Below are 18,281 nucleotides of genomic sequence, written 5' to 3'. Positions count from 1 at the left end.
AAAAAAGCTTTATAACAGCAGCACAACCTTCAATAGGATTTTCAAAAAGCCACGAGTCTAAATGGGGTAAAGGGTGTAGTCTACTACATTTACTTTGTGTGTTTTGTTTTTTCTTTTATCAATAGAAAATAAAAAATGTAAAAATAAATGATCAGATTATTGCAGTGGTATATCTTCTAATGATATTACTCTGATGTACTGGCTAGGGGGTAGAAAAGAAATATTTCCACTGATCTGCTGCGTGTCCACACAGATTTGGAGACTACAGTGCATGTGAGCGTGTTCCCCCTCAGTAACCTCATCCCTCTGAATAACCCTGAACATACTGGGTAAAGTTACTTATCGACAGGATGACAGGGATAAACCTGAGTGGTCAATATTTTCATTTCTTTTACAATATGTTTACTTAAGCTGGAACAGGGAGCATACCTTTCACGGTCTTCACAAAGACCGGCTTCTCCTTACTGGGGTCCTTTTCATCCAGCAGCACGCCGTGGAAGATGCGGCCAAAAGTGCCTGTCAAAGACAAAACGCAGGTTTTTAATCAGAGGAAAGGGGTAAAAGAAAGAAAGCCAGGGGCGACTGTTTCAAAGATTGAAATGTCACCTCACACAGAGGCTACCATGCCTGGCTGATTAGTGAACAGAGGCAGACACGCTTCTGCTTAAGATGCCTTGTTGCTAAATGGGATGAGGCAGTTTTGGCTGCTTTTCACTAAGGCGATACAAAGCAACAGCAATTCAGTCTAGCTCAGAGGAGCTTTCATCACTCAGACCAACTGAGAAAAGCTTACGATGTGGAAAGGCCAAGTGAGCGTGTTCATCATCTCCTTTGTCTAAACTGTCACCCTGTAGCTCCAGGACTTTTCTGAGCTAAAATGGCATTTAAGCACATAAACCATCAACATAAACTTAGAAAATATCTGAGCCTCAGGGCCAACTATGCCTTGTGTTTCAACAGGAAAGTAGTCGAAGCTTAACAACAGGGTTAGTGTCTCTCTCCCGCCTTCTTCGTCAAGCCTGTCGGGACCTGCTGGCTCCCAAAAAACACAACTGCACTCCAAGTTCACCCCTCTGAGACGTGACCTTCTGTTTCTTTGTTGTTTAAACTCAAATCTTATTAATAATAAATTTTATATCATTTTGTTTGCACGTCAGCCAAATACCAGCAATTAGAAAGTGTGTTTCCTTGCAGAAGGCTGATAATACAGAACAGAGCAGTGCTCTAAACCTTGTAAAGTTTTTTGCTTTACTTTGTGTCAATATTTTCATCAGGAGTAACTATGTGCGTAACTAGGGTGAACAAAAACAAACAAACCAAAAACCTTTTGCAAAGTCATCATGTCACCACAGAGGGAAATGGGTATTATAACACTAACAGCTGCACATTTCATTTGCCTGACTTCTGGCTTGCTGTGGCGCATCTTATGGGAATAGAGTGCGATTGGCCACTACTCCCATATGAAGGCAACGTGCTACACGTGTGCTGTACTTGCTGAGCCCAGAGGGAACACAGAGTGTGAATTTTGACATGTTGGCTGTAGTCACACTTCCTGTACCACAGCGCGACTGTGCCTGGCTTTAGGACTTCATAGCAGGAACTGCACTGCTTGTGAGCGAAAAATGTTGCAATCCCACACACGTTAATGTGACAGAACATTTCCCAGATATAAAACTGGTAGCTGTACAAAGCATGCACAACACCACTTGCTGGGAATTCTGTGCTGATGTTTGATTGCATCTTGTGGCGGAGGCCAATGTACAACTATTATCCATCATTGATAAAATCATGACCATCCTTCTGCACCACTTACTGGATCCCCTTTTTTAGCAAATGTCTACTTTTATACATCTGAGGGGTTAATCTTTCCTAAAGATGAGATCATCACAACAAATCCACTCCAGCTTCAGTAAGATCAATGCCAAATGAGAGGTAACACTCTTGACAAATGTCTGTAAACATCTGGGATCAATATAATCCCAGTTTGTTTTTACAATTACGTTATTACTGCAAGTTTACATACATGAGTCAACTTCAGGCCCACAATCTAATACTAGAGTGCATGAATAGTTTATAAAGGCAGCAAGTAATCTCCATCTCCATCTGTCTTTCCACTAGTTCCTGTTCTCTGAAGAAACTCCAAAACCTCTCAAAGGTTCTCCTCTCCAGTCCTAACAGTTTGTTACTTTATGAGCTCTTTGGAAAACTTCTTAAAAAGATATTATTATTATTATTCATTACTAGGAGAAACATTTTTCAATCTTTGTAAAATATTTCATTATTTCTTTTAGACACAAGGCTTTTTATTGTGAGCACAACCTCTTTAAAGTAAAACTAGTGTATCAGAGAAAGAGTGGTGCTTCTGTTACATTGTAAACAGAAGCAGTGACTAAACCACTGAAGGCTGTCAAGCAGCATTTAAAAACACAACACCCACATTTTTCTTCTCCATTGTGTTATATGCACCCTTGGGTAAATGTTACATCATTCACTCTAAGCCCCGGTGTGGGCCAATATCCAGAAAACGAAGCACAGTTTTGTCAGTACCTTTACTCCATGACAAAGCTGAATAGCCTCCAAAGCGAGGAGCACAGATCGAGCCAAACCAAAGCCCTGACATTTAGCTTTGATTTGAGGCCAAAGAGAAAAAGATTGAGAAAATTCAGTGTCTAAGGCTCTCTGTTAGAAACTCATACGCCTCAGCAGGAATGAACTTTTACTATTTTGACGTTCTTGGCAACTTTTTATTGATACTGATCTGATGAGGCATGCTTGTACTCCACAACAGGAAAAATAAACCACATTCATGAAGCCTATCGTCAGTATTATGCTCACAATACGCTACAAATAAACATGGGACTTCTCAATAACATTTGTATAATTTTGATGGTTAAGTTAAACATCTTTTTACATTCTTTTATGATTTCTATGCCTGTGATTTGAGACTGCAAGGTAGAGTTACAGTATGCAGCAAAACTGCAGGTGTGACCCTGCATGACCTTCCTCACCTGTGCAAGGTTAGGAGTTTAAAGAAGGCCAAGCCCATCCTGGGTGATCCTTTACATTCCTCATCAAAGGAGTTTAAGTTGCCGCTGACAAACAGACTCACAAACTCGTTTGTCCCAACTCAGTTCACTATGTTTTTAATGTTGTTTTCTTTAATAAAGACATCCTTCAATTATATCACTGAACTTTCAATTTTGCCACAAATTATATTTATATACAAACTGTGTATTTTACCTCATTTTTACCATGTGTCAATGCCCATGGACTCCCATGTTTAAAGATCTCACTTTACAGTAGAAATAAACAAGCTGATGAGTGCTGACCTTACGCAAGTGGCCAACATCATTGCCAGTATTCACTCTTGTACACGGTGTGCCTACAGCACCAAAACACTAACTGAAGTTGATCCACTCTCCTCCAGCTGGCAGTCGCTGCAGGCTGCCTCAACATGTTACATAGTTACACTTCTGTGGAGGTGTAAGTCGGGTTAGGGTATGAGATACGGTGTAGGGTTTCCGAAGTGTTACAGTGCTGATTTAAATCCCACACTGAGGGCATGGTTTCACAACACAGGCAGCTGTAGCCAATTAGTGTCTGCTAGGCCTCAAAGTCAGTTTGCTAAATAATCTATTAGTGTGAGGTGTGACTATCTGTGTCTGTGAAACGTGTTTTGGCTTCTGTTTATTTATACGTTTCTAAGTCATTATTTTATTCGTGTTTAGAGAAATCTACTTATAAAAATTTAAAACAATAACAAGTGTTAATATCACCTTTCAGATTCAGCTGAGCAGCAGGAAATACACAGATGGATAGTTAAAATTCATCAAAGTCCATTTTTGTAACAAGCTTCCTGACTATTCCCGATAGTGGCAGGAATATTCGTAACTACTGCTGCTACAATCCCATTGGTTTCTAAAGGTGTGCTGATGTATCCTGGCAAGCTTCAACCACACAAAATCTTTTCAAACAACTTCACTGCCAGCAGCAGATAAACTATTTCTAAGGCCTTTAGAACCAGACATATTTCAACTAGAAATGTTCAAATACTAAAAGTGAAAGCATGTTTTTTTTGCAGAAACATTATTTCTTAAAATTAAGGAGTAATTCCAATTACAAATAAAAGCCTAATTATTGTGTTCTACTAGCACTTCTCCCTTTAGGTTATGCTAGCACCATGTAATTTGTAATTTAAGCTTAAATCTCAACTCAGTCTGTTAAAGCAATCTCATTTAATTTTTTTTTTAACATTTAGTCTTTTCCTTTTTCTCTCTGTTTATGTTCTTTATATAGAAAACTCAGAACATGACAAAAACGTGCATGCTGAAAAGTTAAATTAACAAACGCTGCTGGACGAAGCATAACAAGATTACTCATGACTGCAGGACTGAAGCTCCTTAAAATCTGTTTCATTTCATGCGTATATAGACTAGATCACGCAAATCACTCGAGTCTCCCTGGAAATGTCGCTAAAAGGCAAAACACCGGGGCATAGGCCTAAAATACTGGGAAGGGAAATACCTTCATGTAAGACGTCTCGTAGTGTGACTCGCTCCCTTGAGATTGCAATATCTTTAACTTTAGCTTTGGCCTCCATCAGAGTCACACTCCTCAGGTCATTCTTCTCTATGCGCAGAGATGGGTAACCTGTAAAGACACACAAAAAATAAATAAATGAACACATTTCATTAATTCATGAAACCTGCTGTGTATGCATTATGTGCTGCTGGGACATTTCAGTTCAGTTTGTCTTCTCCAACAACTTTTCAAGGCCATGGATGTGACAAGTTAATGCAAAGTTTGTTTGTTTTTAGGTCAGGAGCAAAACTCATTTAAATAGGCTGTAAACACATTCTGAAATTTTTGTTATTATTTTAATCTGTAAAGAAATATTAGTACATTCTGAAAATCAGTGTTGAACAGCCTGAGATGTCCTAAGAAATGTCTAAAGTCAACCTTATTTCTCAGTTTTTCCCAGATTTGTTGGGTTTTTCAGTGAGTTTGTTGCTTGAAAATAAAAAAAACCCCAAAGACAAACAAAAATCCCAAAAAACCTTAAAATGTGACATTTTTGTATCCAAACATCAACCATTAATTAAACAATCTAGGCATCTGCTTTGCACCAATACTTAAATTGCACTAATATACTCAGAGTAGCTGTGTATTTTATGTAACAAACAAACAAACAGTTTATTTACTGTAACTTGCATACTTTGTGGGGCCTACTGGAGGGCCAGTTTTGGCCCCTGGGCCACATATTTGACACCTGTGGTCTTAATTTCATTTGCAGAAGCATCAAAGTACCAAAGGATGAATAACAGCTTTAGTATGATGACTTCATTATAATTTCTCGATGATTAAAGTACACAATCACCAAAATAATTTGATGCTACAACATGCTGTATGCAGGTCCTGCTGCTGGGTTGACAGTCCACTTCCACTCTTGTCACACTGCGATGCGAGACACAGCAAGCTCTCTTATCTGCATATATATGTTTGGCATCCTGGAGGAGTTGCACAACCTGTGCAACTTGAATGGTCTGCAGGCACCTGTTTTTTTGTTTTTTTCATTGCTTCTGTGAAATCAAACCAGAGGGAGCAGCAGTTTGTGCCCACTATGTGCTAAAACCATTCCTTTCTTGTTTTTTTGAGGGTCATTTTGCAGTGGCTTCTCTCGTTTCCACTTCGATTTGCACAAAAGCAGGTGAAATGGATTCACAATGGTAAAATAAGACAATCAAACTGCAATACATATTTTCTATAGAAACAAAGTAAAATTTATAAGTTTATAAGAAGTAAGGGATGATCTTTGTTTAAACTTTTTTTTTTAACCCCCCCCCCCCCCCCCCCCCCCAAAAAAAAACAAAAAAAAAACCCAAACCCTGAAAATCATAATTAATGACAGAACATTTCTGTCGGAGATGAAACAGCATCCACACTGAAAGACACAACAATCCTGTCATAAATGATTCCACCTTGTCATTTTACTCACTTTTTATCTATGTTGCTTGAGGGTTAAAAGGCACACATAATCCAAATCTAAACAAACCTCTTACCAAATGACTGACACATTTTTTTAAACCTGGATTAGCACACAAAAACAACCTGGGAGCTTCTGCTTCGGATCACAAGTGTCATATTTCTTCTAAAATATGTAGACTCAAAGAAAAGAAATGACAGCAATTCCAGGAAAAAGCCACACATGTACAGTACCCTGCACATGTTGCATCACAGCGACTTCATGCAAAGTCCTGTGTTACAGCACATCTATTACATAACCTCCCCATGTACTCGCTGTTATTAACTGCTGGTTTTCAGAGGCGAGAGGTGAAGTCATAAAGTTCCTTATAGATTACGCACACACATAAACAAACACAACAGTTAACAAACGCTAGCTAAAGAGGCACTTAGAAACTAAAGAGCTCTTCCTGTAGAAAGAAAAAGATCTGAACCAGAGTCAACAAGAATCAACGACCCCTGATCTAAACTCGTCATGTGTATAAAGCACATGTGTCAACAGAATCAGTTTCTTCCATTCCAGCCTCTCCACCACTACGGGCAAGACCAAAGATGCTGGCACAGGATGTCAGGGCTGTAAACCTGCACAACGCTGGAATGCGCTACCAGACCGTCAGCCAAAAGCTTGGTGAGAAGGGGATAACTGTAGGGTGTGATTATTTAAAAATGGAGGAAAATATAAAACGATCATCAAGCACCCTCGGTCTGGAGCCCCATGCAAGATCTCGTCTCATGGAGTCAGGATGATCATGTCCACAGAATACATTTCTGTGGTCCTGACTCCTTAACACCCTCCTCCTGTGTAGGTTTTGGGCTGATTCACCACCAAAACTACACAGGAGGAGCCCGGTGGAGGAAGTGAAAACAGGATCTTAAATGTCAAAACATTTAGAAATATGCCATAAACACCTCTTCTTAAAGCTCTAAAGCTCTACTGTCACAGTGTGGCAAAAACTATCATGGTGCAGAGCAATGCTGCCCCCTACAGGTCAAACTATGAGCAGTGATTGTCTCAACAATGTAAACAAGAACGGATGTGGTTGGGACTGCACACAATCAATCCTAGTACTGTGAGGCCGAATTCTCAGGCAATTTTTAATTTTATTGTGCTTTACTTAAAATTCGAATTATGTTTATGTGTTTTATTTAGACTTAAGGAGTTTCACTGATCTATTTCATTTTGGTTCTTGTTTCAGTTCAAGAAAACCCAATACTAGATCAAAGTATCCCACAGTGTTCTTAACCATAAGGAAAGGATTCCAAATTTGCCAAAACCCTGTTCTTTTTTTGTTAGTTTTTTTACAACCCAAATTTTAAAAAACATGCTGGAAAATGGACATAAAAACAGAAAGCAATGACTTACAAATCTCACAGACCCATACTTTACAAAGTGAGAAAATGTACCATTTCAAGGGAAAAACGTCAATTCGAATTTGTTGCAGGTCTTAAAAAAGTTTGGACAGGGCCATGTTTATGACTTAACAACAGTCTGTAAATGTCTGGGTGCTGAGGAGAGCAGCTGCCAGACTTTTGGGAGAGGAATGTTCTTCCATTCTTAGAGGATTCTGCCTGCTCAGCAGTCCTGGATCTGCTTTGATCTTCAATGCTCCAAATGTTTTCAGTTGGTGAAAGAGCTGGACTACAGACAGCCAGTGTGGCACCCAGACTGCAGTATGCGGTTTAGCATCATTTTGCTGAATTGTGCATTTCTGCATCATGTTTATATGATGACTTCTTTGCAGATCACAGGAATCCAATATTCATTGTCAGCCTTGTCCCTTGCACAAAGACATTTCTCTGTATTCTCTGAATCTTTTCATGACATTATGCACTGAATATGACGAAGAAATATTCACAGCCTTCTCAATTTCATATTGAGGTATATTATTCCAAAGTCAAAATTTGTAGTTGCAGATTTTTGCAGATTGGTGAAACTCTGCCCATCTTGACTTCTAAGAAAATCTGCCTCTCTAAGGCTACGTTCACACTGCAGGTCTTAATGCTCAATTCCGATTTTTTGATCAAATCCAATTTTTTTTTTGTCTGGTTGTTCACACTACAAATAAAATGTGAATAAAATGTGACAGCTCTAGAGTGAACGGTTCATAGCCCTCAAAGCGGCCCACACGCGCAAAAGAAGACGTCACACACAACGCGCTCTGTTTACGGAAGTAAAAATGGCAGCTACAGAGCTGGTAGGTGTTGTTGCAGCAGTCGTAATCGACACAATTTTGACAATTTAATTAGCGAAAGGACACTGAGAAAAAAAGAAAGCCCGTCCTTTAACAATGGCCGCCATGCTTTCTCGTTTGTCTTCTCCGGCACTGATAAATGGCATCTGTCTTGTGACAGTGACGTAAAAGACGGATTTAATGCGACATGACTATTCAAACAGCAGTCGCTTTCTAAAACATCAGATATGTTTCAGATTCAGTACCACAAAGTGACCTAAGTCGGATTTGAAAATATCGGATTTGTGCTGTTCAAACTGTCCTACCATGATCAGATATGGGTCGCATAGGGTCAAAAAAAAAAGCTGGATTTGATGCGCTTTCGCCTGCAGTGTGAACGTAGCCTAAGATGCTCTTTTTAGACCCAGTCATGTTACTGACCTGACCTGTTATTTGGCAGCAAAATGTTTCACCAGCTGTTTTTTTGTTTTTAGTACCACTTATTTCTCCAACCTTCCATTTCCTCCCTCCCAACTTTTTTAAAGGTGTGTTACTGCAATCAAATCTAAACTGAGCTAATATTTGTCATGAACTAGTAAAATGTCTCAGTTTAAACATTTAATATGATTTCTATGTTCTATTGCGAGTAAAATGTGGATTTGTGAGATTTGTAAACAAAAACAAAATGTAACAATTTGCATCCAAGCTTTTCCAGAAACATGATTGTATTTTAAAAAAGATAATTTTAGAAAAAAGGGTGAGAGGAGGAGAAGACTCTTTTTACATATTCACTGATTATGATTTCTTTAAACTGGGAGTCAAAACTCAAATAAATTCAATTATTATACAAAATTATAAAACAAAGAAAGTCAACCTCACAGCCTAAAACCATCTACCAGAGGATCTTCAGGATTCTTCCTTGAATAAAACACTAAATGATTATGAATTATGATACTGATTAATGAGTCGAAACTATTGTAAATAATGATTTTATATGGTGACAAAGAATGCCACTAAAAAGCAGGTGAGATGTACAGCTTAAGATTTTGACCTGTACATGCAGCCAAGACAAATAGAAAACTTGAAATGAAAGGAAAAAAACAAACCAACAAAAAACAGGGAGGTGATTTCATCCTGCTGCTCACAATATCCTAACTATAATACACAGCAGGTAATTAACGTCCCAGAAACTTACTTTTGGTTTCATGAGGGGGAGCACCGGGGTTTTGGAAGGAGGAGGCAGCAAGCTGGAGTATGGGTGCAGAACCAGGGTGGTTGTCTGAAGACGAGACGAGAAGGGCGGGGAGGGAGTGGCGGGTGGGAGAAGGTAAGAAAGAAGGGGTTTAATGGAGAAAGCACACAAAATCACAACATGACCTGAATGAATGAGTGGATGTGTAACTCTCGCTGTAACCTTTCAGCTCAAAACATCCATCAAACCAGGCATGCTCACTAGGTGAGGACACTCATCCACCAGGGGCGGAGTTAAACAGGGAGGGGAGGGAGTTCAGTTGAGATAATCACATTTAGCAACAAAGGCTTAAGACACACAAGGAGAAAAGGCAGTGGGGTTGAGATGAGGGTTGAATCCACAAGAGGGCAGCGATGGATCATTTACTGACAAAAAACAGACGTATGTACAGCTGTGGTACTCAAACAGCCTCAAACGCACACCTCTCCCACCAAACTGAAAGAGGCACATCATCATTTCATGAGGTCTTCCTCCCTGCACCAACATATTGTCTTATGTGTAATATCTGATGACGACCTGTAGACTTCTTTGTACTTAATGCATCTTAGGAACAAATTATTTTAAATCTGAAAACAAGTTATGCCATCATTTTATCTGAATGGGATAAGAAGAAATGTGAGTTAAATCTAGCAAAGGAAAAAAAACAACCAATTGCCTCACAGACAAATCTGCAGCAGCACGCACACTCATCTAATGTTTATTTTTGTCTTGTGAGTGTCTTGATGCATGCTCAATCATCCAGGTAAGTAAATCCCAAAAGGTTGATTCTGTTCAACGCTACGTCCAGATGAACAGAATCAGCCTTTCGGGATGTCTTGTGAGTGTTCACAACACCTGAAAAATAGATTTTATATATTTATTATCAACTGTGAACTGATTTAAAACACTAGATGCTTGGCCTGTTCTCCCCACGTCTGCGTTTACAATGTGCCAACCACTAAAACAGGCCCGTTTTTCTCCTCTTACTGCTGTCTGACACAAAGCACATGGTGAGAACATTTACACATTATTCCCACAGTAACAGGTCACAAGGAGAGGAGCAACAACAACAAGAAAGAAGATAGCATTACTGCAGGAACTGTTTGCTTCATTACAATCATATGATACCAGTTAAGCTAACTGAGTCATTCACAGCCAATTACTGCATTTGGAGAAGCATCCATGTTTGGAGATACCCGAGCAAGAGAAGAAAATATGTGGAAAACTGAATCACTTTTTTTTTTTTTTTTAAATGAAACTTGAACAGATGTTTCATCTTGTGATTCACAAGTCTGAAGGGTGTGGTGTAGGGGAGCTTACTGGCAACAGGGGCGGCGTTGTTTGGAGTGTCAGCCCTCAGGTACTGCGTGGTCTGGGTGGACGGCTGAGAAAGGCCCTGTGAGCTTCCACTGTCACTCACACTGAAAGACACAGAGTAGTATATTATATGTCGAAAAAGTCCTTGATAAACATCCTCCCTCCGTTAACAAGTGATGTCCCTGGAAGTACAGCAGGATATATGCATAGTTAAAAAAAAAATGTAAAGCACAAGATAGTCATTTTCTTTCAGTCAGTCAGGTCATAGTTTTAATTGACAGTAACATGGCTCAAGGTGCTTTATAGTGTAAGACCCTATTTGGTGACAGTGAGAAAGAAAAACTCCCTTTTAACAGGAAGACACCTGCAGCAGAACCAGGATGAGGAAGGGGCAGCCATCTGCTGTGACTAATGAGGGTGAGGAGGAGGAAGACAGGACAAAAGACACATTATGGGAGAGTTTAATAATAAATACTAATAATTACTACTGATTAAATTCAGTAGTGGTGTATAAACACAAAGAGAGTGAGGAGAAGAATTAATGTTCAGTGCATTATGTGAAACATCCAGATGCCTGAGCCTATTGTAGCATAACTCAGAGATGGTTCAGGATCACCCAATTTAGCCCCAACTATAAGCTTTATTTAAAAAGAAAGTTTGAAGCCTTTTAAGTACTTTTGAGTCTTGAAAGTAGGGAAGGTGTCTGTCTCCTGAATCCAAACTGGGAGCTGGCCCTAGGGAGGAGCATCTTGCCCCTCCTTTCTTTTCCTCCCCATCCCCGGCTGCCTCCCTCTTCCCGCTCCACCACACCCACCCACACAGGTAGGGCCTTGGGGTGTGGGTGTGTCACCAGGGTGCAGGGGAGACATCCCCCCCCTCTGTCCCCTTCTGGCCACCTGTGCCTCAATTTTATTCCACAACTTAGACATCCACATTATTCACACTGTCATAACACACACATATATATAGAGCCTTGAGGGTGACCACGCCAACGGCGTCCAGTGAATGGTCTGAGTATTCAACCCTACCTCTGGCGCCGGTGCCCACCTCTCAATTTTAAATCCATGTAGACATTGAGGGTTCTCGGGAGGGGCCGTGCTAACACCTGCTGCTCTCCGGCAGCAGCACCATGCCCTCCCCTGTTTTAAATGCACTTTAGAACAACACGCAGCAACACTACACATGAGCGGGAGGAGGGAGGTATGGGGTCTTCACACACCCCCGTTCTCTGCCAGCCATCGGGGCGGGGGGCTGGGTGGAGGTGTTGGCTGACAGATTGGCCTCCCTGCTTCTGCGAGGCCTGGGGCGGTCTGCTTGCCTCCACCCCGGGGGGAAAGGGTCACATCTCTTGGGTCTGGGTGCCGTTTCCCCCTCTGGGGGCGAGGGTACCTGGACCCGGGGTATAGAGTATGTTTGGGGAGTGCGATTGTGTGTACATGTGCATATATGTCTATTCCTACGTTGGATGAGTGCTGAGTGTTTGTATATGTGTGCATGAGGGTGGGAATGCATGTTTGTGTCTGTGTGTGCCTGTTTGTCTGTGTTTATATGTCAGGTCAGGTCTTAGACTCCACCTCCCTGGGAACACCCAGGCCCTCCAAAGTGTGGAGGCCTATCTCCCCTCACCACACTCCCTGCCGGTAACTGATGCACTCAGGGGTCGGTGCATTGGTGGTTCTTGGTGTCCGGGGCTGGGCGCTCAGGTATACACCAGCTCACTCCCGGTGGCTACTTGGCGGGGCCTGGTGCCTGTCGCTCGGTCAGGCCTCTTCCGGGGCAAAGGAGGCCCTCGAACCTCCGGCCTCGGGGCCTGCAGCTCGGTTCACTCTGGCACAGCTGGCTGTCGGCAGAGCCGGCGGGCGCGCCAGTGCAGCCCCCTCTGGCTTCTGCTCCGTGGCTACTGGGTGACCCCTCGTCTGGGGATCTCCTCAGCCCTTCCCAGGAGGGTGGCACGGATGCCCCTCCGGTGGTACTCCTTGGGCTCTCGCACTCTGGGGTCCCTGGATGTCTGGAGCCTGGATCTCCTCCATGCCTGCTTCATGCCCTGGGGGACGGGGCTATGGCCCTCCACACCCTCTAGCAGACCGTTACATGGGGAAACCTTCTGTATACAAGCGCGCTGATCCACACGGGTGTGCACACGGGTGTTCACTGTTCGTAGACATAAACTACACCTTTCTTAGCTGCTACTTCAAAGCACATTGTGCGCTGTCTGTGCTGCACAACAACATTCAATATTTAGTATTTATTGCTGTTTACACTTAGCTAGATTAACATGATGGTGTTGTGTTTAGTATGTTGCTTTGTTTTTTTTTTGGCTTGTTTTCTATTCTTTTTCTCTCAACAGGTGATCCAGGAGATTTTTTTTTTCTCTTTGTCTTTGTAAGTGCCCTTTCTCACTGTCCCTCTTCCCTTCTGTTTTTCTTTTCCTTCCTCTCTTTCTTTCTCCCTGTCCTATCCCCCAATCATGTCTGTCTCATCTGTAACTACTGAAAATAAAATAAATAATAACAACAAAAGTTGATCAAATGGACCAATACGGCAATGCCATGATGATCCATTTGGCAAAATAAATCCATTTGGTATCCTTGTTGGTCTTCAGACAACAATTCTGACGGCTAAAGAACCAAATGGGACAGACAAAAAAAAAAAAAAAAAAAATTTCTGACCGCCCCAAAGGCAAACCTTTCTGAATGTGCTGATCTAATTTCACATTGATAACCTGTGCAAGCTTCATCTGAAGTGGAGATTACAGGAAGAAGTGCTGCTCTTAAGAGGCCACTCATGTATCAGGGTGTAAGATTTCTTTGGAAGCAGAACAAGCAAAGGAACCATACCTGTCCTCCATCTCCACTCTCTTCATGCTGTGCAGGTGCAGGATGGCCAGAATGATGGCCACGAGGAAGATGACAATGCAGCAGACACTCACGCTTATATAGAACACCTGGGTGGAGGTGGTGGGAGCAGTAACACCATCTACTGATGACACAAAAATGTCACACATTAAGAATCAGACAAACAAGCCGTTCTGAAAAATGAGGAAAAAAAAGAGGGGAGATTACAGCATAAGAAATCCATCCATCATCGCATGATGCAAAAATATGACGGATGGCCACAGTATAAAATTGGCACACATGGAAAAGAAAGTATGAGAGCACCTCGAGCTCCACTCAAGAGTTAATGGAGACCTGGAAAAGCAGTGACTGTGCCCGGGATCCAGCATCTGAGAGCTGTTCTCATCACCTCTCTAAAAGCCTCAGAGGGCCCCGGGTTCCTCGGGCCTACCCAAGCAGAAGGGAGATGACCCGCTAATGGTGCTCTGCTTCAAGGAGGCTCACACAAGTCTGAATAGATGAGAACAACCACTCCAACTCTGAGGGGTGGGTGGGAGCTGACAGAGTGGTCTTCAATAGCACAATGAATCCTTCTCTCTTTAGCCCTCAATTCATTTTCTTTTTTCCTAATGAAGACCGACTACTGAAGACTCCTATACAGCTGACATCTTAGTGATTTAACATCTGTCTCACTAGGCTGATGCCACCTGTGAACAATACATGCAGCAGGAAGAGGGGGAGAAGGTGGAAAGTTTACTTACAGTCAGGCCGAGGGAGAGAGTTATTATTTAGAGGAATGGGGATCTTTTCAGAATCGATTCCTGTTTGTGGAGGGGGAAAAAAAGGGAGAGAGAGAGAAATACATAAACTTCATTTAACATCAAATTATCAAAATATATTCAAATGATGCCAACTTCTAGCTCGGACTCGGCTTTATTAACATAGTCTTGGTGTAACCTCTTATTTCAGCCTCTGTTTTAGAGCCTTTCTTTATAAACCCATGCTCCTGATGATTATTAATTCATTTTAAGGCTGGTATGAGCACTTTAGCAAAGTGTTTTTTGCTTTTCTCCATATTTCTTCTGGTGATTTAAACCAACTTTTCTTCTTACTGGTTCACCTGTATACACTATCACGCCTGTAAATACTTTTCCCCCTAAAAACATAAAATGAAATTTAAACTTCTTCTCAAAAACAAGTTCCATCCACAACCAACATACTATGATGTGATGTGAGAATGCAAAACATATAACACTGAAAGAAAAAAGTAAGCACTCAGTGAAGTTTAAAAATGCTCATGATAACAGATAACATTTTTTACTTTCAGTTTCTTTGACCACATGGACCCAGGAAATATGGGACCTTGGATTTCCATCACATATCCTGAACTCCAAGGATAAAGCAATACCGCAGTGATGCATAACAGCTGAGCGTGACAAGTAATTTATCCATACAACATGACAGCAACACAGAAAATCTGGTTTAAATTAAAAAAAAATTAAAAATTAAAAAGCATGTCTCTACTACACGACGGGGATTTTCTTTTTCCTAAATCTTTGGTGCAATTTATTATAGAGCCCAAAAGCAGCTCATTTATCTCAACATTAAACAAAAAGCTCTGCTTCAAACAGAAGAACGCAAAACACAAACTCTTCACTCTGTTAGTTTGGTCTTGTTTAGAGGCTGATGATGAAACCCTTGAAAAGTTGAGCAGTTAACTTATTTTGACAACAAGTTGCAATCATAAAACAGCAAACACGGACAAACATTTTCAGTCCTCTCCGGTGTCACTGCAGGCAGCGACAGGGAGGAATGACTGCAACTCAGGCACACAAAGAATCTCTTCATGCTACCAATTCAACTCCTGCTTAAAATAAGACGGGAATAAATTTGTTTCCACGGGGGCATATGGCAAGAAGCCTCTGGGCCACATGTAATTATCTTCAGGCAGTTTGAAAATAGCAGCAAATGAGGAACACAAGAACCTGCACATCTCCCTACTGTTACTTTAACGTTTGGTTAATAATACAGGGGAACCAGCAGTATGACAGATTTTTAATTTATTTATTTTATGAAATTAGAAGGGTGACATTTATTGATATGACCTTTAAAGGGTTAATGTCCGCCTGGTAAACTCCCTTTAAATACATAAGCCAATGACATGAAGAGAGATCTAGGACCCTGGTGCATCTGTAGTCTTTCTTAATCTAAATCAATGCTGCTTGAGTGTGTCTGCCCTGCTGTTATGTTTTTATGTCCCTTTCTTATTAATTTTTTTTAAATTTGATCCCCCTGCATTTACACAATCCTTGGTAAGGAAAGAGTGTTTTTAAACTGCTGTGAGCTGTAAGAGGTTGTGGTACCTGTCTGATGGCATTAGAAGGGATATGCATACTTCACCATTGCCCCTAGAGGCCAGAAGGTGTTGTGGTCACCTCACTGGTTGCGTTTCACACGGGCTGTGATGTTACCACAGACCAGCCAGTCATTTTGACATCTGAATGAATATTTGTAAAGCTTGTGATGTAACCTGCAACTAACCGTGCGTATCAGGTTACAAAAAAATCGCGATGTGCGTGACTAGCTGAAATGACACCGAAAGCATACCAAGTACTAGTGCTGGGTGATATGGAAAAAATATTTATCACGATATGAATTATTTTATATCACGATAACGATATATATCACGATATACCACCTGACCTGTGGTCATCTGGAAAGTATGCAGTCTTTGTCTATGCAGCGAGTGGAGAGTCTTTGTTTTGAATTACTGTAAAACATGTCGCAAATCCGGGTGCACGTAAAGCAGCACCATGTTGCAAAACCACAAGACAGTTTCTTTGCGAAAAATATAATTTTTTAATACTTTATTTTCTCTTGTTAAGAGTATGTATATTGAGAAGACAACACTAATATATTTGCACAGGCTATTTAACCCTTTAAGACCTACCATAGAGCCAAGTCCGCCAGAGCTTATCTTTACATTTATTTATTTTGAGTGTCTTCATAGTTTTATTTTTGAGATACACAAATTTTTATATACTACAGGAAAAATGAAAATAAATAAATGCAAATTTGCAAAAACACAGCATGTGCATCAAAATAAACTATTTACAACAGTGTAATTTGACTTCTAAGCATCCCAGAAACGATACAGAAGCGCATAAAGTCAAACATGACTTTTAAAAACACCAACATAGGCTTTGAAGCTTAAAAAACTACATTTTCCGCGAAAATGACGTCACTTCCGGTTTCGGACAGGTAATGGCGGACATGCGAGAGTTCGCGCTGACTTATATACAAACTAGGAAGTGTTATGAACAGCTGATCGGATCGGCAAAGCGTGTTTCTGGAATATTATGTTTTTGTTGCTGCAAGTCTGGAATATTATGTTTTTGTTGCTGGAAGTGCTTTTTATGCAATTTTTGCAAAGCTATATGTGGAAGAATGTCGTGACCTAGGGCAAGCTAGTGGCATAAGATGTAAGTACAACTCCTCCGCTTTCATATGCAAAAAAACATTATTGCGCTACCTTACGCGGCTACAGTTCTACAGGGATTTAAAAATAGTTAGGCAAAACGGAGTGTGCCTGCTCTGACCGGTTGTAAAGGGTTAATGATATATTTTATGTAATAATTTGTAAAATTCGGGCTAGAAACGATAGAAACGATAGAAGACAAATGGCACGATAGACACTTTTCTATCGTCCACACGATATATATCGTCATATCGCCCAGCACTACCAAGTACTACTGTTTACAGGCTGACAACGGTGAGAATAAAAGAGGATTAATTGCTTTGCTGGGTTCTTTGAAGCTCCTGAAGAAGGTGCAGTCTGATACGCGATGGTTCAATTTTTGTCGTCTATAGCGCACAGAAACAGAGGTCATTTGTTACATGTTACCTCGAGTGGCCCTGGATGTTTTTAATAACATTTGACTGGTCATAGTTCTTCCAGTCCCCCCCCCCCGAGCAGTTCTCCAGTTACCCCATTTTATTTTAATCAGATTTAAAAATTTAATTTACAATTTTGCTTTTCAATATTACTAAAAATTGTCAGATGTCATCAGATTTCACTACAAAGCTCTTACTGTGTTTTGAGCTTCATAATTAATAAAGCTAAAAATGTATTTTCATACTATTAATATTTTCCTTGTTACAAGCCCTCTGAGTACATGGGCCGGCTCAAAACTTTGCACCCATTTGTGATCCAACTTATTTTCATAAGGAGCTTTTCACATTAAATTTTCAGAGCTGACAGACTTTTTAAACCTCACATTTGTTTAGATGAACAGATTCTTACTCTTATAGCACATTTTCCTCCTCTTGAAGTTGAGCACTGTGTAGTTGTTGGCATGGATGGTCAGATTCAGCTGCATTGTTAAAAATGCCTCTTCATCTACTTTGCCCGAACATAAGATGTCCACTCTGAAGACTGCGGAGGAAACACACACACACACACACACGCACGCAAAAACATAAATATTACACACACATAAAAACTCCATCATAGTTTCAGCATTTTCAGAACTTTTCTTTAAAAATTAAAGGTAGTATGACTAAAGGTGAATATTTGACAGACCAGAGGGAACACGGGGCACTTCCCCCTGAAGGGAGATGTTGCACCATGGCGGGTTCAGGGCTACGGGGTTCTCCACGCTGAATGAAAGCCGGTAGTCAACCTTTAAACGAGGAACGGAGAAGAAA

General features: G+C 40.9%; 1 protein-coding gene across 3 annotated transcripts in view; it reads right to left on the bottom strand.

Annotated features, from left to right (window-relative positions):
* ryk (receptor like tyrosine kinase) overlaps positions 1-18,281 on the bottom strand; it is a 55,527-nt gene that overhangs the window by 15,637 nt on the left and 21,609 nt on the right. The window contains exons 3-10 of one of the 3 annotated variants that reach the window (XM_063466813.1): positions 18,157-18,256; positions 17,878-18,009; positions 14,336-14,395; positions 13,578-13,719; positions 10,744-10,844; positions 9,388-9,471; positions 4,525-4,650; positions 430-516 (exon numbers count right to left, since the gene is read on the bottom strand). In XM_063466813.1, coding sequence (XP_063322883.1) covers positions 430-516; positions 4,525-4,650; positions 9,388-9,471; positions 10,744-10,844; positions 13,578-13,719; positions 14,336-14,395; positions 17,878-18,009; positions 18,157-18,256 — 832 coding nt within the window. The remainder of the gene's footprint in view (positions 1-429; positions 517-4,524; positions 4,651-9,387; positions 9,472-10,743; positions 10,845-13,577; positions 13,720-14,335; positions 14,396-17,877; positions 18,010-18,156; positions 18,257-18,281) is intronic. The other 2 variants (XM_063466814.1, XM_063466815.1) reach the window with 2 other exon arrangements.

This window comes from Pelmatolapia mariae, linkage group LG23 (genome assembly GCF_036321145.2).
Source record: "Pelmatolapia mariae isolate MD_Pm_ZW linkage group LG23, Pm_UMD_F_2, whole genome shotgun sequence".
In the NCBI taxonomy this organism is placed as follows: Eukaryota; Metazoa; Chordata; class Actinopteri; order Cichliformes; family Cichlidae; genus Pelmatolapia; species Pelmatolapia mariae.
The sequence above is the reverse complement of the archived record's forward strand: the minus strand, read 5'-3'. Positions and strand labels throughout refer to the sequence as shown.